The following is a 23,576-nucleotide window of genomic DNA, read 5'->3' on the forward strand; positions in this document are numbered from 1 at the left end:
CCAATGACATCTTTGCCTCTTCCATGAATGGCAACCTCACCTTCCTGTTGGCATCCAGGCTGGAGGCTGGAATCTGCAGGGTTACTTTATACTCTGTTCTTTTATCCAGTTCCTCTGCAATGTAACTAGCTTCTCTCACCAACAGATTGGCTTTAACAATTTGTTCCCTCAGCCTCATCAGGCTGTTATTCAGTGTTGCTTCTCTTTAAAAAAAAAGGGGGGGGGATAACCGTCAAGCAGCACATCAGAATATTATGTACTACATAATACACAAATGCCAATCTGCGAACCAAGCTTTACAACTGCCTTTTGCACACAGGGAATACATTACTGACACCGACCCATGCATGCGCTTGTATCCGGGCTACGTTATATGTACAGGCACATGCTTGTGTAACAAGCTGGCCGTTGATTAGGACAGTGCTCACTTGACTGTGTATACAAGTCACCTGGGGGTCTTGATAAACTGAAGATTTTGACTCATGAGTGCTGGGGTGGAACCTGATATGCTACACTTCTATCAATCACCACCTGAGAGAGATGCTGCCTGTCTGCAGACCAAACTTAGAATGGCAAGAGGTTAGTTAAGTACAATCTGTAACCGTGGATGAGACATTTTAGTGCAATGCTAATTAGCCCATATAGAGATCAAACTTGCAATCTGCATCTCATTAGCACCATGCTTTACCTACCTGAACTAATCAGTCCAGATAACCACCTTTCTTTTTTTTTCTTTTTTTTTTAAAAAGCATCTACCCAAGCTTCAGAACCTAAAGTATAATACAATGATAAAGTATAACTTCTAAGTACAAATATTTGTTTATTCAATCCAAAAGCCATACAAACTAAAATGTGGCAGTACCTAACAAGGGCAACTTTAAAGAAATCAATATAAATTGGTAATTCCTGTTTTTTTCAAAAATGAAAAAAATAAGATAATGCCAAATGATTCTTAAGCTGTAACACTCTCTTTTTAATCTAACTTTTTTTCAAGTAATTTCTAGATCTCTTCACCCTGCATCTGACCTGGGCAGGTTACAGTAACAAGCACTGGCTGTGCATGTGTAATAAAGGCCCTATGCACCTACCTCTCTTCAGCCCACTGTCTCAGTCGCTGTTGAGCACTGGGTGAGTGGAAAGAAAACCTGTCCCCGCTACGGCAGTTTTGCTTCTCAGGAGACAGCCTTCTTCGTAGCTGCTCCAATTCATGTTCATACATAAGCCTCTGGCGCTCTAATGCAGATCGTTTCTCTTCTTCATGCTGTTGTTCTAGGCTGTTCAATATGGACTGCATTGGATCTAAACAAGGGTTTTTTAAAAAGGTAAATAATGAACGAAAGGTGACTGTACAACACAATATATTTCAAATGCTGTTCTATATATTGCTATGCTGTTTGTCACCCTAATTAGTAAAAGAAGACTCTTGAAGACAGTTTGGAATAAACTCAGTTTTCCTTACTCACAATTACTCATCATATCATCTATTCTTGTTAGATATATGCCGAACTGTTTTCCATCCAGAAAAAGGTCTTATTGTGTGTTCTACACATAACCTAAGAGTGGCAGTCAAGTGTCAAATCTGAGAAATTCTACCACTAAGAATAAAGTTGGCAGTGATTTGTAATCAAGGCTGAAAGAATGAAAAGTTTATATAATAAATTAAAACCAAAGACACAAAAGAATAGAGTGCAGGGAATAACATAAAGATTTCCTTTTTTGGTTAACATTTAAAAGGTCTCAGTCACAAACATGTTTAACTCTCCACCAACTTTAAAAGATTCTAAAATTTGGGGCGCCTGGGTGGCGCAGTCGGTTGAGCGTCCGACTTCAGCCAGGTCACGATCTTGCGGTCTGTGAGTTCGAGCCCCGCGTCAGGCTCTGGGCTGATGGCTCAGAGCCTGGAGCCTGTTTCCGATTCTGTGTCTCCCTCTCTCTTTGCCCCTCCCCCCTTCATGCTCTGGCTCTCTCTGTCCCAAAAATAAATAAACGTTGAAAAAAAAAAAATTAAAAAAAAAAAAAGATTCTAAAATGCACAACAGATCTGCTCACCATTATTACCCAGAGCCTTCATGGTAACCTCCATCTGTGCATACTCATAATTGAAGTTGATTTCACTGGACACCTCACTGGAGGAGTCTCCGTCTACATCCAGTTGCTCAGAACTGGTATCATTCTTCATGGAGCTGTCTTGTTCCTCATCCTCTCTATCTGCTTTCTTCTTCTTTTTAGGCAAATTCAGTCTTGGGAGAAAAAAAAGAGTATTATTTTTAAAATAAAGATAGGCACGTATTCATTCCATTCATTAAATACTGGTATTTGTTAGATGCCAAGGGGGCACCATGTAAGTGTAAGGCAATTACTATACCCAGGAAGTTTATCCTCTACTAGTAGAAATACATACACATACGTGTGAATAGTTACAACAGACAGCATGACTGGGTCACATGACTGTAACAAGCGAGTGCTGAAGAAAAGCTGAGGAACACTGTGATAACAACAGAAAGGATGACAGAGTAGGAAGTCATCTGAGGCAAGCCTTAAACAATAAGGAGAAAGCAGGGCATTAGAGCAGTGGGAACAGTATGAGAAGAGATGTAGGAATGGAAACTCTCATAGTCTGGAGAAATTATGAACAAAACAACACAGGGGCACACAAAATGTGTATAGCAGGAATTGTGGGAGATAATGCTGGAAAGATCAATTTATCCCAAACTATGGAGGTTTTGAAAACCAAGCCAAGCAATTTCCACTTGATTTAGTTTGAGAAGGAAAAAAATGAAAAATATTTTCCACATACTTTGTACCCCTCTACCCTTTCCTCAGTAATCAAAATATCGACTGGCCTACAAGCAAAGGATCTCTATTAGCTATAAGAAAAGTCAGCTGATATCCCAAGCAGGGTGACCAGTGACAGGAAGAGGAACACAGCAGGATTCTAATTCTGTACAATCTCTAGTCCACCCTTCCTTAGCAATACAACACCAGTTTTCTATGGGAAATAATGTGTGCAGTCCCGGGACACACACTTTCTCAGCCTCTCTTACAGGTGACAGGCAAATTCTAGCAAATGAGACAAAAGTAGAAGGTTGCTGGGGACTCTGGAAGATTTCTGCTTTTTCTGATCAAGAAGACAGGGCTAGTATCACCACCCATCTCTCTCAGTTTCTTCATATGTGCCCAGATGCTGCTTTGATGCCTGGAGTGCTATAGCCATCTTTAGACCACAGACCACAGGGAAATGCCAAGACAGTGAAACAGTGACAAGACTTCTACCATGACAGTTTTGAAAGGCTTAGCCAATGCTACCAACCATCCACCTTTGGATTTCTTATTCTGTCAGTGAACAAACTGTTTAAGTCATTTTAATAGTTCAGTTTGCTATTACTTGCAGCAGAAAACATTCCTAAATGAAATACAAATTTTATTTCATGAAGAAGGAAACTAAAAGTACTACTCTTCCAATAAAAAATAAACAGATAAAAAAATAAGCATGTCAGAAAAAAAATTAATGAATTCTTATACCAGATGGCAAAACAATCATCTTTCACTGGGAAATGAAAAGGGAAAAATAAGTAAGTAAACTCCTTATTGTCCCTGAGTATAGGGTTCATATGCCTCTAGGCTCAAACCATATAGTGAACAAACCATATACAGTCAATAAATATATATGTACACAAAATAATGTCTAATTTTTATGGAGCTAAGTTTACCTAATATATATTCTTCTGTTTCAGAGTACAATCTTCAACAATCTCTAAGAGCCATGAATAATGTCATACCTGAAGAAGTGGTTGTTTCCCCATAATATCCTGTCCCCGTGGTGTAGCTGTATAGGACTAGATACAGAAGAGCCATTTACAAATGTTCTGTGGGGAGAAGAGGTCAAACATGCAAACAATGATTATCAACGTTTTCTCCTTTACTATACCATAGAGATGTAGTTACCAGGAAAAATAAAATAATCAATTCCCCAAATTGATTCCCAGTAAATTTCATTATTTGTATTTACTTCTTTGCTGATTTACCTAAAAAGCTTATGGTACTAAGTATAATATATTATTATCCTCTACTTTTCAAAGTTTCAAATTTGTTATATAGTATATTAGGGAGTATGGAACTATTATAGCCAATAATAAAAAGCTGGTAGCATATACATTACAACTCAAATCGAATATGTCCAATCTACATGGATAAGAGCCAATCAACCAACTAGAATCTAGAAATATCTACAGATATCAGTAATAATAAATGAGACCTATGCTAAAATCTTCTGTAACTTCCTAGAGCACAGAAAAACATTCATATCCTATCAATATATAAAAGACTTGTCAGGTCCACTTGACTGCTTATCTTGACAATGGAGTTCAACAGATGGATGAACAGAAGGATATGAAGGGAAGAATTTGCAGAGGCAGGAAATAAACAGAAAAATTATGCATACCACTATAAGACTGATATTCCTGGAATACCAGTTTCATCAAGCCTCCTTCCTGCTGAAGGACTCATTTGCTTAGATACAGGATAAAGGTCAAGTTCTTTAACTTGATACTCAAGGCCCCATAAAAGGAAGCCTTCTTTATCTCCTTTCCCCTTTCCAGTGAATTCTCAACTCCAGCCAAAAAAACAAAAGGTTTATGTTCTGTCCACTGAACATGGCTGACTTACTCTTCTTTCAAAGCCAGGCTTATACCAGCCAGTCCTGCAAACTAGAACAGAGTTCCTGTCCCTCTCCATTCCCCCCAAGTCCTCAGCTCTCACAGCCTAGCTGGTTTCGGCTTCCTCTACAAAGTCTGCTCATCACCCCAGCCTATAGTATCTTAGTTTCTTTGCCATCCTAAGCACTACCTGGCTTTATATTGCTAATTACTTTTTATGTATATGCATACACGCAAAATCTTACTCTCTGTATCTAGATTTCACTTGCCATGTGGGTTTTTAAACACTAGAAGTAATTGGTCCTCCTATAGTCTGATTATGTAAATCTCGAGGCTCAAAACATATAACAAGAGGGAACCTACTAAAATTAGCAGATTTTAGCTTTTATGACACAAATTCCTTAAATACAATGAGGAGTTTAATTAAAGGCAAACTTATATAGAGGCTTATTTTTAAAGGTAACAGCAGTTAAGCTATAATTAGTAAATAAAAGCATGAACACAATAACAGTTTCCGAAGTGTGGTCTCTGGGGGGTCCCCAAGATCAAAGCTATTTTTATAATAATGCTAACCTGCCCTTTTTCACTGTGTCATTTATACCAGCAAATGAGTAAAACTGCTGGTGTTTTAGCACAAACCAAGGCAGTGGCACCAAACATTTCTAGTAGTCACTGGACTACTCACTGCCATGCACTCACAATTTTTAAAAAATGTTTCCTTTGAGAATGTCTTTGATGATGCAGTAAAAATTACTATGTTTTTTTTTTTTACTCTTGATTCTGAGTACCCAACTTTTTAAACATTTCAGGTGACAAAATGGGAAGTACATAAAAAGCACTGTGTCCATTCATACCAAAGAATGAAGGCTGTCATGAGCAAAAGACATACACACAAAGTGTTATTTTGGGCATTTTCTTGCAAATAAACAAAGCGAGGAAACGAATGGCGGTATTTGTTGCCAACTGTAAACTTCAAGTGAGAACTGGAGTTTGAAAGACTTGTGTCTGTGTCCTCCACCCAAAGACCATGAGGAGCACTCCTGTGGTGAACATGCACAGGGAGAAGACACAGCCCCAGGAAGCACAGGGTATCTCAGTGAGACTGTGCTGGGAAGGACTGTGGCAGGATCTGGGCTTTAGCTGGATGACTTGGGAAGGGCTCTGACAGCATGGGGTGCTGTATGTGCTGGATGCTGTATGATTGGGCATTTCAAAAAATCTTATCTATGGAGGGGAGACTCCGATGAAGATGTGACAAGTGAAGAAATAATCGCTCACCTCAACCAAGAGACGGTGTTTGGTATTTGGTGTGTGGCAGAGTGACCTTGATTTTTGTCTGTGCTGAAACAAAATGATGATGTGGCCTGCTTTGTCTTATTTATCACAGCCTCAGCGTAACATTGCCTGAGGTTGATTTTTTAATAGGAGAATGGCATGCCCTAACTGGGAGTGCCAGGCCCAGTGTCTTCTCTTTTTTTTCCCCTTTCTTATTTGCATCCTTCACCATGAGCTTGATTGCTTACCAATATTTAAAGACTTTGTGGATAAAATCAGTAATGATATTAATGATTATTCAGTATCACAGGATGAAATGGTCCAACATTTGGAAATTCAATATAAATCAGTTAACAGTTATGGATCATTATATAACACACAGCCCAAGGAAACAAACTGACAAACATTTAATTTATATAATGGTACACCTCTTCATTCATCCATTACTTACTGAGCACTTATATACTAGTCTTCTATTACATACTAAGGACAGAGAACCAAAAATAGAAGGGCCCTTGTCCTCAATGAGTTCATAGTCCATTGGGGTAATAAAGGCTAAGAGACCACAAAAATACAAATACAAAGTGTTGACAGGAAGCATAAGGTGTATGGGAATATGTACTAGGGGCCCTTCACTTAGACCAAACAGGAAATTTCCCCAAAGTAGATAATGACAGAGCTTAACCTTGAATGTCAAACAGGAATTAGCTGCCCAAAGGAATGGCAGACATAGAGGAATAGGAGACAGACAGGAGGGATGTAAGGGATTTTGTATCAAAAATAGTAGAAAGCCATTCGGCTATCTGGTGAGTGACCCAGGAGAAAAGGTTCCAATCAAGATATGATAAGGGCCTTATTTTTTTATTTTTATTTTTTTTTGATGAGGGCCTTATTTAAATAAGGCCACGAGGGTGAGTATAGAGAGGGAACATGGCTTAAGAACTACTAAAAAGTTAAATGTAAAGGCCTTGGTAACGAAGTGAATATCTTCATTAAGTGAACTTAAAAAGCAAAGGCCAAGCGTCCACAAGTAGTGTCCTTTCTTCCTCTTAAAGATTATGACATTAACGCTAATTAAAGTACATTACCTGGTGTTCTTCTGAGGAGTCAGCATAACCTGGCCTTCTGATGTGATGTCTATAATACAATGTTCAGGAAGAATTCCCATTCCACATAGCTGGATATCTTGGGAATTTGCTGACCCTACCAATGTATGTTCCTACAAAAGAATCAAATTCACTGATTAACATTGTATTCTTACATGTATAGAAACTGAAATCATCTCCCCTGAGCCCTCTTATATTGATCCATTACCTTAGCTAAAAGATTTTCTTAAGCAAATGGAATGGGGTAGGGGGAATTTCTGGCTTTCTCTGAAATACATTCTATAAATTGTATTTCCTTATAAGGAATAATGCAGAGTTGAGTTATACCTTTTAAACCTAAAGCTATAGTTTTATATTAATGTCTATACTATATTCATTATTTTCCATCGCAATCTTGATTCCAAATACTTTATACTACTCTCAGAGCATGAGCCATCTGTCAATGATATACCAAAAATATTGGTCTGAAGACCACAGTTACTTAAGCTGCACATCATTTATCTGGTCTCAATCAAGATGAGTCAACCACAAAGATAAAAAGCTATTCAAATCTAAGCATTTTGAAAAGATTACAATTATTTTATGAATCCCATGGTCTCTCTAATCCTCACAGAAGATATGATGGATGCGTTCTTCTTACTATAGAGTCGCAATTATGCAATTCTTGAAGCCCCAATCACCAGCCTTGCTTTCTGGCTGGCAACTGAGAAAGTGGATGTAAAAGTTAAGTTCCCTCTTCTGCACTTCAACATATGACTGCCCATACATAATTAAATGTTGATAAGACCTGGATGTGTCCCTAGGCCACCTACTCCTTGCATACACCTGGATCAGGGGTCAGATACAAAATATGTAAGGCTTTGCAAGTTTTATAAAACCACTCTGCCTCATAGTGTGAAAGCTGTCAGATAACACACATATGAACAAGTGTGGCTACTTTCCAACAAAACTTTATTTATGAACACTGAAATTTGGACTTCATATAATTTTCACATGTCTGAAATATTATAGCTTTTCTATTTTTTTTCCAACTATTTAAACAATGTAAAAACCATTCTTAGCTCCCAGGCCGTATAGAAGCAGGCAGGGAGCTAGATTTGGCCAGTGGAAACAGTTGCTGACCCTTGATCACAATGACTTCATCCAGCCCCATGGGTTTTAAATGCTGTTGAGACAGGAAAACTAAAGGGACCCTATGAAAAACTGCTTGTTTTGCTCCTTTTCCTGCTTCTGTTCTTGCTAGGACCCACATCCCCCTACACATACACATCTTATAGAACAGATAATGTGTCCTCCCGGTAAAGGCCAAGGAGTTAATGATTTCTTTGGAGTCTTCCAGCACAATAGACACCATCTAAGGAGTGACCAAGACCACTGATCCACCAAGAACTGTGGCCCTAGGGCACAAGTGGCTTATGGAGGACACCTAAACACTTGTCTATGTTCCTGGATGCCTGAGAAGACACAACCCTCAATAAAAACCCCAGGCTTCAAACAAAGTTGAGACTTACTTTCCTTTCAGAATCTCCCAGTTGCTCTCTCTGTATCTGCTTTCTCTACATCTTCAATAAACTGCTCTCATTTCCTCTTGGCTTACATTTGGTTTCCATCCTGAATGAAGTCAAGGACCTTCTTGGCTGGTTCTGGAGAACCCCACCTGGGTCCTCAGACCTCGCCTGCCTGCGACACTGTTTCTATATAAATTAAATCACTAACCAGGAACCATAAGCTTTAGTTCATTATTTTCCTGCCTCCACTACCACTATTCTAGTCTCAATAACCATTATTTATTGCCTACTTGGATGTCTAAAGACATTTCAAGGTGTCTAAATGTCTTTAATGTTCATTTATTTATGAGAGAAAAAGACAGAATGCAAGCAGGGGAGGGGCAGAGATAGAGGGAGACACAGAATCCCAAGCAGGCTCCAGGCTCTGAGCTTTCAGCACAGAGCCCGACACAGGGCTCAAACCCACAAACCACAAGATCATGACTTGAGCCCAAGTCGGAGGCTTAACCAACTGACCCACCCTCTAAATGTCATTCTTAATGACATTTGAGTATCTAAAGACATTTCAAAGTGAAAGGGCCAAAGCAGAACTTTTGTTCCCCCAACCTCCACCCAATGAGTCTATTCTCTTCTCCATTAATAGTGGTACTGCCACCACCCAGGTAGTCAACTAAAAAGGTTAGGTGCTACTGAGCCCTATCTTCCCCTTACCAGCCTACTCCTGGATCCATATTGATCAGAACATCCCTACAGACTGTCCCTCCAAAACATATCAAGAATTGATTCATTTTCCCTCCACCTCTACTATCACGCTTTATACTCTATTGCTCAGGTGAATACAGGTGCCTCCTACTATCTCTCCACTCCTAATCCCTCACCCCCATCCACTCCCAGCACAACAGCTGATCATGCAGCTCCCCCTATTTAAAACCCTCAAGTGGCTTCCCTTTGAACTTCTAATGAAGTCCAAATTCTTACTCAGGCTTACAAAAAACGCTCAGTGATGTGGCCCTGCCTGCCTCTCCTATCCTAGCTCCTACTACTCCCCCTTCTCCTGGAACATGATAAAGCCATACTGGCCTTTTATCCGTTCTTTGAGCACACTGGCTGGTTCCTCCTCTAACCTTGATATTGGTAGTTTCTTATCATTTCTATCTCACCTTTTAAGGGAACATTCTCAGGGAGGTGTACTCAGAACTGACAATCAGATATAACCACCCCACCACTCTCCTATTTCAATTCCTTACCTAGCACTGACTATGGGTTGGTTTACTATATGTCTCCACAGGTAACATGGAAACACCACAAGAGCAGAGAACAGCCTGACCTGCTCCCCACTGTAATCCAAGCACTTAACACATGCCTGGCACAATTAGTCATTAAAAATATATAAAGGAAAAATAAATGATCATTTGTCTTCAGACTCAAAGGAAGATGATTCTCTCCTCCTCTTTGCTGGTAACCCTTCTAATTATGTTGTGGGTCCCAGTGATTCCCATCTCTTCTGGGACCTCAATCTCATAAAAAGGGCCCTTCCCCACTAGTATATTCATTTCACCTTTCCTGGGGGTTTCTTCTCTCAACTGTACTGCAGTGGTGATTCTAAGGAAACAAAGAGCTGGGATCCAGAGCTGCCCCATGGTATCCTATTTGGTCCCCAAGGAGTATATAAAATACAGAGGACATTCCACATAAAGCTTTACTCTTCACTACTAGCTGAGGCTTCCTGGCCAATCCTATACTTTCCTAATCTGGAGAACAGGGCTTGACTCCATGAAACTACAAGTAATGCTTTGTGATGCTCAGTAGCAGGCCTAAAGAATCTATTCCATGCCTATCTGCATTCCCCACTTTGGCTCCCCCCCCCGCCCCCCCACCGTACAACACCAACCCCACAGTGAAGTGAAGTTCCAAAAGGGGGGAGAAAAGAGTCTAAAGAGAAAAAGGGCCCAAGACCACCTAAAAAAGAAGGAAAAATTTCAAAGCACTTGCCTTGAACTATATAACCCAGGTTGGGGTTTGAGTCTAGAACCAACTCCCACTACCATAGTCTGACTGCACACAGATTCAGGTCCACGTCTGTGCCTTTGCTCTTGTTCTCTTTGCTTGAAAGGCTCCCTCTTCCCTTCATCTAAATACAGGGGTCTTCTAATTGAGGGTCATCTTCTACTTGAGAAAGTTTCACCAGTAGGCAACACTGACTTCTCCCTTCTCTGAGTCCCCTTAGAGGGGATACCATATTTCACTATCAATTGCACAAATGTTGCTTTTTTCCTTTATTTAGACAGCAGTCTTCACAGAACTCCTGCATCTTCTACAACAATGAGCACAGTACATGACATATGGTGTATGCTAAGTATCTATTGATAGACTGAATTAAAAATTATTGGAGATAAGATATTAACACAAACCTGCAAAGATCTAATCCAAATTCTGGAAGGAAAACTTCATTTTTTTCACAAATGTATACTAAGTACCTATTATGAGTTGGGCACTGAGTCACAAGAGACAAAGTCCCAATTATGGTGCTTACAATGTCAGTGACAACTTAAATCTCTCAGTTGAGGTTATAATCTATCCTGATTTGGATGATGATTCACTGTAATCTCAAACACTGCACTCTAACAGCTAAATCTGCCAAAGCCTTACTGTTTGATGTTTAGGCAACTTAAACAATAAGCTTTTTGATAAGTTCTTCCTATTGTGCTCTAAGCACTGCAATAAAAACAATGACAAGGAAAAAAAATAAACTTATCATAGGTTGGCACAGTTTATCTAATGAGTATCTAAGTGCTATGAAAGTACAAGGTAATCAAAACAAGATAAATTAATCAGGGGTGGCTTTTCAGTCTCTTTGTGATAGGTGGATACAATGATTCTTAAACCAGACTACTTTTGGGGCGCCTGGGTGGTTCAGTTGGTTAAGTGCCCAACTTCAGCTCGGGTCATGATCTCGCAGTTCTTAAGTTCGAGCCCCACATCAGGCTCTGTGCTGACAGCTCAGAGCCTGGAACCTGCCTGGATTCTGTGTCTCCCTCTCTGTCTGCCCTTCCCTTGCTTGTGCTCTGTCTCTCTCTCTCTCTCTGTCTCTCTCTCTCTCTCTCTCTCTCTCTCTCTCTCTCTTTCAAAAATAAATAAACATTAAAAACAAATTAAAAAAAATAAAGTAGACTGGTTTTAGGGAAAACTTTAGCAAATATAAAATACCATATGTAAAAATCTCAGAAATAATCAGAGGCTAGAAATGGTTTTTAACCTTTTTTCATCCATTTAAGTTTAATTTCACTGGAGAAGATTAGTTAACTCTTCTATGAATTTACTGTACCTTGCTTCTTTTATAAATCAACTATTTATGTGGCTCTTTTGAGAATCTCCCTTTGACCAGCTAAGTCCTAAAAGAAAGAGCAAGACAGAGACAGAGGGGAAAAGAGGGAGGGGAAAAAGGAAGATGAAGAGAGACAGGACTTGTCCACTAGTGACATATTTCACAGGTTAGCTTTTCCCAGCCTGCAAGAAGAAAAAGTAGCATATGGATAAAGCCCATGAGGTCCCTCAGTCTTACCAGCATTCCCAGATAATTTCTGAAGGAAAAGGTAAGTAAGTACCAAGGGCACTAAGCAGAAAAGTACCTGTTACTCTTCACATATCTAAGTAATCAAAATTCTTTAACAAAGAAGTCATGCTAGCTTAATAGAACCTAGACTCTGAAGACAGCTTTTCTGGAATGGAGGTGAAAAGGGCAGGAATGCTATCTTCCCATCTTTTACAAATTCAAACACTACACCACACAGACCAAACCGCTGCAACCCAAGAACTCCTACTGTGCCATGACTGTGTCTTCTCCATCTTGGGGTCCTTGGGGCCCAACCCACAGCTCCACAAACACTGAATGGCTGATGCCTCTGCCATTCTCATCACTTCAGTCGGTGACTGTGAATACTGGCAAAGACGACAACAGGCAGTTTACTTTCAATGGGAGCTATACTATAAAAGACATGTGTTTTAAAACTGCTGCTGAGGGGTGCCTGGATTGCTCAGTCAGTTGAGTGTCATGATCTCACAGCCCGTGTCGGGCTCTGTGCTGACACCTCAGAGCCTGGAGCCTGCTTAGGATTCTGTGTCTCCCTCTCTCTCTGCTGCAACCCACTCACATTCTGTCTGTCTCTCTCAAAAATAAACAAACATTAAAAAAAAGTTTTAAAGGGGCACCTGGGTGGCTCAGTCGGTTAAGCATCCGACTTCGGCTCAGGTCATGATCTCGCAGTTTATGAGTTCAAGCCCCACCTCCGGCTCTGTGCTGGAAGCTCAGAGCCTGGAGCCTGCTTCAGATTCTGTGTCTCCCTCTCTCTCTGCCCCTCCCCCGCTCACACTCTGTCTCTCTCTCTCTCAAAAAAAAAAAAAAAAAAAAAAACATTAAAAAAATTTTTTTTTTTTAATAAATAAATAAAACTGCTGCCTGGGGCACCTGGGTGACTCAGTTGGTTAAGCGACCGGCTTCAGCTCAGTCATGATTTCATGGTTCATGAGTTTAAGCCCCACGTCCCACTCTCTGCTGTCAGCACAGAGCCCACTTTATTATTTTTTTAATTTTATTTTTTTAATTTACATACAAATTAGTTAGCATATAGTGCAACAATGATTTCAGGAGTAGATTCCCTAATGCCCCCTACCCATTTAGCCCATTCCCCCCCCCCCACAACCCCTCCAGTAACCCTCTGTTTGTTCTCCATATTTAAGAGTCTCTTATGTTTTGTCTCCCTCCCTGTTTTTATATCATTTTTGCTTCCCTTCCCTTACATTCATCTGTTCTGTCTCTTAAAGTCCTCATATGAGTGAAGTCATATGATTTTTGTCTTTCTCTGACTAATTTTACTTAGCATAATACCCTCTAATTCCATCCACATAGTTGCAAATGGCAAGATTTCATTCTGATTGCCGAGTAATACTCCATTGTATATATGTACCACATCTTCTTTATCCATTCATCCATCGATGGACACTTGGGCCACAAAGCCCACTTTAGATCCTCCGTCTCCCCTTCTCTTGGCCCCTACTCCCTACCCTGCTAGCGCGTGCTCTCTCCCTGTCTCAAAAATAAATAAAAACATTTAAAGTTGTTGCTGAATCGCTGGTATGAATCCTTATCAAGTGTGTACATGTATAATTTGCTCCAAATCCTTCAGAATCAGCCTTGTTTCCAGGGCCATTAATAGCTGACTTGTGCAAAGAGCAGATCCAGAACCGCATAAGCAAAATAGCCCTCCTGAGAGATCTGGAGGATAATTGAAAGGCATGATGAGAATCAATTATACTGTGATCCCATTTCTATAATTTAAAAATATGTATCAGTATAAGCCTATAGACATACATATAGGAATAGACCCAGCAGATACAGGTAAAACTATTAAATGTTAACTGTGGTCATCTCTGAATGTTGGAATTTGGGCACAAATCCCCCCTCTTTTTCTAGTATGTGTTTATAAAACTCTTCAGAAAACAAAGTATATTACTAGCATAATGTTTTTAAGGTGGGGGAAGCAGCTCTTCCCTCTAGAAGCTTGGCTGGCACTGGTATAAATGTCCAAGACTGTCTTAGAATCACAGGCAGTCCTTGATTTGCATGAGAGCAAAGGATTGTAAAAATAACATTGCAAGGAGATCTTAATAATCAATGGGGAAACCGCAATTATTCTGTGACTTTTTAAAATGTCTGTAAAACCATTAAAATTTTTCTTACTGTTACAACATATAGGATAATGAAAAAATAGTAAAACCGATATTTATTTAGTATACTGTAATTTAGACTATTAGAAACACTGAGGGGCGCCTGGGTGGCTCAGTCGGTTAAGCGGCCGACTTCGGCTCAGGTCATGATCTCGCCGTCCGTGAGTTCGAGCCCCGCATCGGGCTGGGTGCTGACAACTCAGAGCCTGGAGCCTGTTTCAGATTCTGTGTCTCCCTCTCTCTGACCCTCCCCCATTCATGCTTTGTCTCTCTCTGTCTCAAAAATAAATAAACATTAAAAAAAAATTTTTTTTTAAAAAGAAACACTGAAATTTAAAGCATTTTATTTCTGGGGTGCCTGGGTGGCTCAGTTGGCTAAGCATTGGACTCTTGATCGCAGCTCAGGTCTTTTTTTTTTTTTTTTTAAGATTATTTATTTTGAGAGAGAGAGAAAGGGAGCATGAGCAGGGGAGAGGTAGAGAGAGAGAGGTAAAGAGACAGTGAATCCCAGGCACACTCTGTGTTGTCATCGCAAAGTCCGACGCAGGGCTCCAATCTTACAACCGTGAGATCATGACCCAAGCCAAAATCAAGGGTCAGATGCTTAAACGACTGAGTCATCCAAGTGCCCCATCTCAGCTCAGGTCTTGATCTCAGGGTCGTGAGTTCAAGCCCCACTTTGGGCTCCATGCTGGGCATGCAGCCTATTTAAAAACAAAAAGTATCTTATTTTTGTTAAAAGCTTATCAGGAGTAGTATAAACAGTACCTGCCTTCTTCTCAATATGTAACTTACAATATGGAGGGAGCATATTTCCTGTGCCTTGGCAAACTGTGATACTCCTTTCTAAGCTTCTACCGTTTTAACCTCTGTGCTCTAGATGCTGTGAAATATCTCCAAGAGCTCCTTTAGTGTGAAGTGTTCTCCAGTGTCCCTTTGAGCCATCTTCATCCTTCTCATCACACTTTCATTATTTACATCAGTAAGTTCATCTTCACAACATTTCCCTGGCTGCATGTGTAGAATCTCACAAACGGCAGTGGCGTCAGCATCATCTACTAGATTGTGGTAACTGGAATTTGTGTATGTTGGAACCATGACATGTAAGGACTGCCCACACATGCAAATTAGATGCAAAATTATCTTGTGAGTTATGTTCCACCTCTGGTTTAGCCACCATACCTTGCCTCTACCAGTTCCAGACAAAACAAATATATGGAAGATTCTGTTCTGGAAGAGAATCATACCACTTGGAACTAAAAAGAACGTTAGAGATAATTTAATCCAGGGTCCTCTTTTATAGATGGGGTGCTGAAAATCACCCAGAGATATGAAGTCATCTGTCCAGCATCTAAATTGATTTCAGAATTTGAAGGCAAGAAATAAAAAATGCTCAGCCTCCAGATTCTTCCAACCCACATCATGGTATCACTTTACTGAAGCAAAAACTGTTCTTGGATTGAGATCATCCTTTTGAATGTGCTTGGTCATGAATATACTTTTGTCACGAGGTTAGCCTGGGCAGTGAAGAAATCAACACTGCCTTAGACTCTGCCAAAAACAGGCTTGACCACACAGTCTGAAACAGAATCCCAACACCTCCACACAAGATGACCAGAAATATTTTGACTACTCTCCAAAAGTCTTTAAATAGTTTCTTTGTTTAATTTTTTAGTTAAGGAACAGATAGAATCAGGTTTTTTTTCTTGTTGGCGTATGTGTGTGTTCCAATTTGAACTTCATCACATCAGAAAGAAAAAGAATTCATAGTTCTGAGAAATAAAAAGGGCAGAATATTTGTGTCTTATTCTGTCTTGTACCTCTCCTAAAGCATATGAATACCTATAGCTGAAACCCTAACAGAAAATGCTGCCCACATCATTAAGAAACATAGTAAGTGATATGATCACTTATCATTTTTTTTGCAATAGACAAGGGTAATATACATAAGGTACCACGCTGAGTATCAAGTAAGAAGATGGTATGTGGAATATTTTATATTTTACAGTGCTTCTGTTTACAAAGTACTTTGTAAATATCAAGTCTTACTTAATCCTCATAGGGCTCCTGTGAGGGAGTCAGACAGGGAAAGCACGCTTCTACAGAGGATGGATCTGTAGACTGGAGGGGGCAAAGGACTTGAGATCACACATCCGTTCAGCAGCATACCAAACTAAAAACGTGGGTCATCTCCCTGCCACTCCCATGTTGCTCCCACTTGAACACAACAGCTGAGAGTGCACATATACTATATGTATCAAAAACACAATTTAATTCACAGCATAATACAACATGGTATCAGATACTCATTAATAAAGGGGCTTTATTTATCAAAATAACATAAACCAATTACCCCAGGATATCTTTAATAAAACCTGGGAAACTAGCCAATGCATCGTGAATTCTTTAGTCTCTTTAGAAATGAAACCACACAATTTTCTAATTTTAAAGCAGTTTCCAACTTTACCAGCTCATTATCTTTAATTTCTTAGTCACTTCAGTTAAACCTACATATATAGTATCCATATTGTAAGGGTGGAAAAGATTTCCTCCCAGTATATATTAACCACAAGTCAAAATCATATAGTCCATTACCTAATTCATTTACGCCCTGGGACAAGGGGATTTTGGTGAGCTCCTCCTCGTAATTTATGTAGTGTCTCAGGATTCCTGCTTATTCTAAAGTTGTCTCTTGTCTTCCTGATAAGTGCCACAATTTACAGATTTCAACATACATCGCTATTTGGGTTTCTGACCCTCTCACTCTCTAAGTCATCTATTCTTTTTTTATAAGTCAATAATCCAAATTTTTGAATTTTCCTAAATTACTGGAAACAAATTTCATAGTAAGTGGTCCTACACCATAACTTTCTTTAAACATTTCCTCTTGTAATCTGATAACCACTCAGAAAAGGGTGTGCTTCATATAAATGACAAAAACTTTAGTCTGCTAATAAATTGTTTAGTTCGAAAAGTCATTCTTTAAGCTTTAAAGTTATCTACTTAGCTCCCTGGCATAAATCACAGTCAATCATAGTAGCTAAGATACTTAATGTCTTGAAAATAACATCAGAATATTAGTTTTTATATTACTAGGTTGAATTACATCACTTGAAGACTAAAAAGGGTAACTAATCTCAGAAACTCAATATTTTTCTACCTTCTAGTTTATTCGAATAGAAACAATTGTGTTAATTCATTATTTTTGAATAAGCATGTTTCTTCAAGTTAAAAAAAATACTACGAAATATTGTTCTATATCATGGCAGGAAATAGCAGCAAAGCCTGTTACTTCACCTTTAAATAGTAAACCAGAAGTTCATTCAGAGCAGGATCAGCATTCAGATTAACAAGGAAGCATTTATCATCCCCAACTTTAATCCCAGAAGATTGAAGAGATATTCCAAGACTCTCAAGTTGCTTCTGTCGCTCCTATAAATGTATTAGAAAAGGATTAATTCCATAGCTATTGACACAGCAAGATATAAAAGGTCTCACGTTGGAATAATCATTAAATAATTTTATAATTTAATTATGTTATCTTAAAACATGGTATTATAGATTATTGCATTTTTTCTTTCCAAACTATATAATGTTTTTCATTTTGTTAATTAAAACTTTGTTTTGAAAAATAAGCCATTACCAATAGCAACCAAGTATACTATTGAATTCTCAATGTTCCTTCTTAAAAATATCTAACATCTTGAATTTGTGTTTCTCACTTAGTTCTATACATATGAGGAAAGGTGTTTTACCAACTGTGATCTTTCTAAAAGGCCAAATTTTCAATACACTCCCTTGCTTGATACCCTCAGTGATTCCCCAGCAAGATAAGGGCCAAACTCCCTCAACAAAGTCCACAAGGCCCTTCAATCTGGCCCGTTTCCTCTCCACCTTCATGTCTTATCATTCCTACTCTCAAAGCCTGTGCTATAGTTAAATGGAACTCTTCCAGGTCCCTCAAAGTGTCAAGAATGCTCTCTTAAGAGATTTTACACCTGTTTCTTCTATCTGAAGTATACTTGTTCTCATACTTGGTAACTCAGACTTGTTTACTTGACCATTTCTCTATGAGGGCATGGATCCTATCTATCCACTGTGAATTCCTGGCACCTAGCAAGAACAGTGCATAACCAGTGAGCACTCAAAACATCAGGTTTGTAAATTTACCAAAATAAAACTTGTAGGGGCACCTGGGTGGCTCAGTCAGTTAAGCATTTGACTTGTGATTTTGGCTCGGGTCATGATCTCACAATGGTAAGATCGACCCTGCTGCACGTTGGGCTCTGCACTGGGTGTGGAGCCTGCTTGCAATTCATATTTATTCTTATTCTCATTCTCTCTCTCTCTCTCTTTCTCTCTACCTCCCTGCCGCCCCTCCTCTGCTTGAGCATGTGCTAAATAAATAAATGAATAAAACTTGCATATGCATCAAGTACTACTTTCATAATAAGAGTATGAACCTTTCTTTTTTATGCCTGTCTCTGAGACCACACAATATATGAATGTCTGCATACAGGGGGATACGCATGACTCCTGCAACCAACGCTCTACGATTAAAGTATATGAATTGGGGCAAAGTAGGGTGTCTTTGACTATATATAAATAACAAATAGTAATGAGTCACAGCCACCAAAAGCCTTTGATTCTGACGAAAGACAAGACAAGCTAAGTCATTTAATTAGGGCCACACAGTAAGTTTGCAGCACAATTAAATTACAGCCTGAAGAATTTGCTATTTTTAGGGATACCATCCCAAAGTTATTTGACCATGGACCATTTTTCTTCCCAGAAGACTTATAAACAATTTGTGGCTATACTGCCAGAAATACAATTTGGGATATGCTCGTCTCTTTTGGAAAAAGGTCAATGACTAACAGACCAGGTCTTTTCCCATCAAAGAGGAGTTAGCAAGCTCAGCAGCACTGAAGCCTGGGGGCTTGCAAAGATAAGGTGCTAAATGAGGTGTGAGATAAAATCAGGCAGGGTTCTCAAAAGGGACGTGTGAAAGAGGCAGAGAACAGTTAGGTAAGGAAAAGATGCTAACGATAAGATTCACCAGTATTCACCAGTATTCGCACTGCAATTTTACTTAAGACCGACCCTGTCTTGTAGCAGCAAAGCAACTCAAATACAGCAGCACTTCAGGGTCAATGTTTACTTTTGGAGTAGCTCAAAAAGGCTCACGCAAATTAGTTCTAAACTGGATAATTATTAGAATGACTTATAATTTATGAAAAACAAGTGAAATATATAATGAGAAATGGAGTTCATACACTGGAATATTCTCTTCTCTGTAATTTGAAGGATATGTATTAAAATAACCCAGGATAGGGATACAGTTAAAACAAGATGGATTACATGGTGATCTTTAATGAAACTGGGTGATGGTACATGTAGATTCATCACACTCTTCTCTTGTTTTCATCTATTTTGAAAATGACTATAATAAAAAATATTTAAAGTCTGTCTGCACTAATATAAATATAACATCCACTTTATGCTACATAACAGTAGTACCATCCTACAACATCTGATGTATAGATTGATTCTGGGCAGCACATTTAAAGATGGAACCTGCTGGGTGACAAAAGAAATACCAAGTTATATATATTTACTAAACAAGAAACCGTTGAAAACACTAGAGATTTTTAACTTTAGAAAAGGAGGGGAACAGGCAGAGGTTACCTTACCATAAAAAGACTGCTCAATGGGGTACTGAACTCCACATTCTATTTTTAAGAGCAGAGGCTGAACATCCATCTAACAGGAAAGCCATGGGGCAAGTCTTTTACTAAGTAAACAACTAGACATTTAAGATTCTTTCCAAACGCCAATGTTCCTACCTTAAAATTTCACAACTCTACCTGTATTAAGTGTGAGAGACAGTCACCTCAGATTTAGGTATTTCATATTACTTTTACTGAGTTGTCATAATGAAGCCAGAGGCTTATAGCCTAATATATCTACCACTAAGCATTTTATAGTTTGGGTAAGTTCCTTAGGTCTTACTTAACTAGGTATTCAGAGTCAGAGGCTACAAAGTAGTTATTTCATTTAAAAAACTTCTATGACCCTAAACAAATATTTCTTACACAATGAACAATTAATTGTAATTTGTCTTCTTTATCTTTGTAAGGCAGAGACTCTTGAATCTAGGTTCTTATTAGTGGTGCTAGATTTGCCATCTTCAAAGCTAAAAAATCAAAATAGGAACCCAAAATGACATCTGAGTTGCATTGCACAAACTGCCAAGAGGTTTCTGCGTCTTTAATCAGAAAGCACAAACCTGTGCAATCTCCTCGGTTTTCCTTAATTTCTCCTCCCAGGTCACAGTCATTTCCTGGATTAGCTTCTCTGATTCTTCTAGCCGGTCTTTTAGCTCTGGAGATTTCATTGCCTATAAGCAAAATGTTTATTTCATGAAATGTCTGTACCATGCTCTGAAGAAAGCATTAACTAAATCCAGAAGGATAAAAATAACAGTCTGCCTCCTCTCAGCTCTACAAGTCACCAAGATCTCTGATCTACTTAAGACATAACAATGAATACCACTGACACACAGCATCCAGACTGTATGCACCCCACAAGCTCATTCAGTCATCCAAGGTGGGCTTGAAAGGAAGACCTAACTGCTTCCTTTTTCTCCAACCAATTGTCACTGTGATGATGTAGCTTCGCAGAAAGTTCAAGTTCTCAAGGGCTTATTTTTAAATCCCAATAGGTCATATATCTAGACTTATACACAGGATTCATTCTAGTCTCTACTGATGACTTCAGGTATTGATTCAAGTATATACAGACGTACATGTTACAAACTGAATGGTGTTATTAATACCAGGAAGACAGAAACAAAATTTCAAAGAATCTTAATAAACCATAAAATTATTCCTATAAAAACAGGATAAGTTTCAACAGGCAAAAATATAACCAAAATGACGTTTTGACCATGTATTTTACCAATCTACTACCAGAAAACAGGTTATAAGAAAAGAAAGGGCTAATGTCCCAACACCAGGAAAGAGTCCCATAGTCCTAGGAAATTCTGGGAACAGAAATGCTAATAAAGTAGAGATCCTGAATCTGGTATTTTATTTCACTTTTCAAAAGAAAAACATTTGGTTGCAGGTTAGAATTGTGTAGGTTTCAAATTCAGTAATGGAACATAAATACCATACGTTATAGAATGTACATAGGGTAGTAGAAATAGAGTACCTCTAAATAGGTGGGTATTTCTGCTATAAAATACTTTTTCTATAAACATAATTAAGCCACATGAAAAAACTAGGTTATCAAGAAGTGGAAGATGTCCTTAAGATTTTCATTCTGACTTCAGCCAGTGAACAAATGATACAGCAAATATCTGCTTGAGTTCTCTTCCAGTTAGTCTATGCCCACTCTTCACCATTTTCTGTGCTAAAATTATATACATTTTGTTTCAAGCATCTCTCTCCCTCTCTTCCTTATTCAATTCTTTCTTGTCTGCTGCCTATACTGTGGAAAGGAACATTTTCTCAATTCCCTATATTCTCTCTTTCTGTTCAATCCTTTCACACCTGTAAAAAAAAAAACTCTCTAAATTTCAACTATGAAAATCTATCTGCCTTTATTTATTATTCATCTCAAATTTCTCTTACTATAGGAAACTCAAAAATTTTAAGTGGAGTACTTAGCACTTACAGCTAAGGGGAAGAAAATTCAAGTTCTAGCTTTTCCTAGACCCATAAAGTGTGGCTTGGCTGTGCCTTATACCTCTGCTTTAGTTAGCTGTTCTCGGAGCTTTTCTACTTCTTCCCGGAGATCCCGGATAATTCGTGCATTAGGATCCTCATTCACCACAGCATGGTTCACGATGTGCTTGGCGCGGTCTGCATACCGCAGAGTTGAAAGGGTTTCATCATAGTTATCAGCGGCTGGACTAACAGTGGCCACCATGGCTGTCTTGCTGTTACCCCCAAGACTGTCCTAGATGAAGAATGAAATTGAGTAGGATTTTTAAGTTGGAAGAAAACATCATATGAGAAAGATGAAGTCAGAAAGGGTGAGAGAACACATATTTAAGGACAAAACTAGAACTGAAATACCGATATGCTGAACCCCAGTCCCATGCTCTTTCTTCTCTGCCAAGCTACGTTTCTGCAGAAGGGAGATCTGGTTATTAAGAAAGGACGGGGAAATACAAAAAAGGCTCCATTTATTTCAGTTTAATAACAATTGGTTCTAAGTTAATTTGTCCTCTTCTAACAGGCAATATGATGTCGTAAGTCAGCACACTACTCAAAACAAAAAACAATGATTTCTTAAATGACTAAAAATCTTCCTTAGAGAAACTGAACAATCATAATGTTATTTGTTATCTGATCAAAGAGTGATTACCTACAATCTAGCGCATGATGCCATGTACTTGGAATCTATGTGAAGACTAAATAATGGCTCAGAAAGTGTTGCTGTTACAGACTATCAGTCATCTTGTAATTTTTTTCAAGAATTTTTCAAGAATTCTAGGTAGAATTATAGTCTTTAAAACAAAAGATATGTTGGAGGCACCTGATTTTATTCCCTCTGACAGCACTTCAAAAACTACTCAAACAGGGGGCACCTGGGTGGCGCAGTCGGTTAAGCGTCTGACTTCAGCCAGGTCATGATCTCGCGGTCTGTGAGTTCGAGCCCCGCATCAGGCTCTGGGCTGATGGCTCAGAGCCTGGAGCCTGTTTCCGGTCTGTGTCTCCCTCTCTCTCTGACCCTCCCCCGTTCATGCTCTGTCTCTCTCTGTCCCAAAAATAAATAAAAAAACGTTGAAAAAAAAAAAAAAAACCTACTCAAACAGGCTTTACTTTCTACACGACCACTTCTACAGTTCAGACAAGGGTGCTGAAGAAAAAACACTCTCTTCATTATACTAAAACTGATCAGTATGGTGAAATGGGCTTTAGAACAGGCTCCAATAAATTCAAAAAACTTTCACTTGACAACACTAAAAAACAACTACATATAATTCAGAATTACAAAACTAGAAATCAAGTCCACCCGGACTCCGCTTCACCATCCAAAGGCTGTATGTCACCCTCCTGTGGCAGGCGGCCTCTAAGACAGCCCCCCAGGATCCTCATCTCCAGGTATTCATACCTCAGTACCATCCCCCTCTCTTGAGTGTGGGCAGGACTTCTGATTTACTTCTAAGGAACAGAATACAGCAGAAGTGATGGCATGTCACTTTTGAGGTTAGATTATAAAAAGACTATGGCTTCTGTTGTGGGTATTTTCTCTCACTCTTGGGAAACCACTGTCATGAAGTGAAGTGGCCCTAT

At 39.0% G+C, this 23,576-nt stretch overlaps 1 protein-coding gene across 1 annotated transcript in view; it reads right to left on the reverse strand.

The window, feature by feature from the left end:
• Positions 1–23,576, reverse strand: part of KIF13B (kinesin family member 13B) — a 202,930-nt gene that overhangs the window by 86,263 nt on the left and 93,091 nt on the right. Inside the window, exons 11-18 of the mRNA XM_043565066.1 lie at positions 22,021–22,233; positions 20,558–20,668; positions 17,566–17,700; positions 7,019–7,149; positions 3,780–3,866; positions 2,050–2,240; positions 1,089–1,299; positions 41–203 (exon numbers count right to left, since the gene is read on the reverse strand). Coding sequence (XP_043421001.1) covers positions 41–203; positions 1,089–1,299; positions 2,050–2,240; positions 3,780–3,866; positions 7,019–7,149; positions 17,566–17,700; positions 20,558–20,668; positions 22,021–22,233 — 1,242 coding nt within the window. The remainder of the gene's footprint in view (positions 1–40; positions 204–1,088; positions 1,300–2,049; positions 2,241–3,779; positions 3,867–7,018; positions 7,150–17,565; positions 17,701–20,557; positions 20,669–22,020; positions 22,234–23,576) is intronic.

Source organism: Prionailurus bengalensis, chromosome B1, assembly GCF_016509475.1.
Source record: "Prionailurus bengalensis isolate Pbe53 chromosome B1, Fcat_Pben_1.1_paternal_pri, whole genome shotgun sequence".
NCBI classification, from domain to species: domain Eukaryota; kingdom Metazoa; phylum Chordata; class Mammalia; order Carnivora; family Felidae; genus Prionailurus; species Prionailurus bengalensis.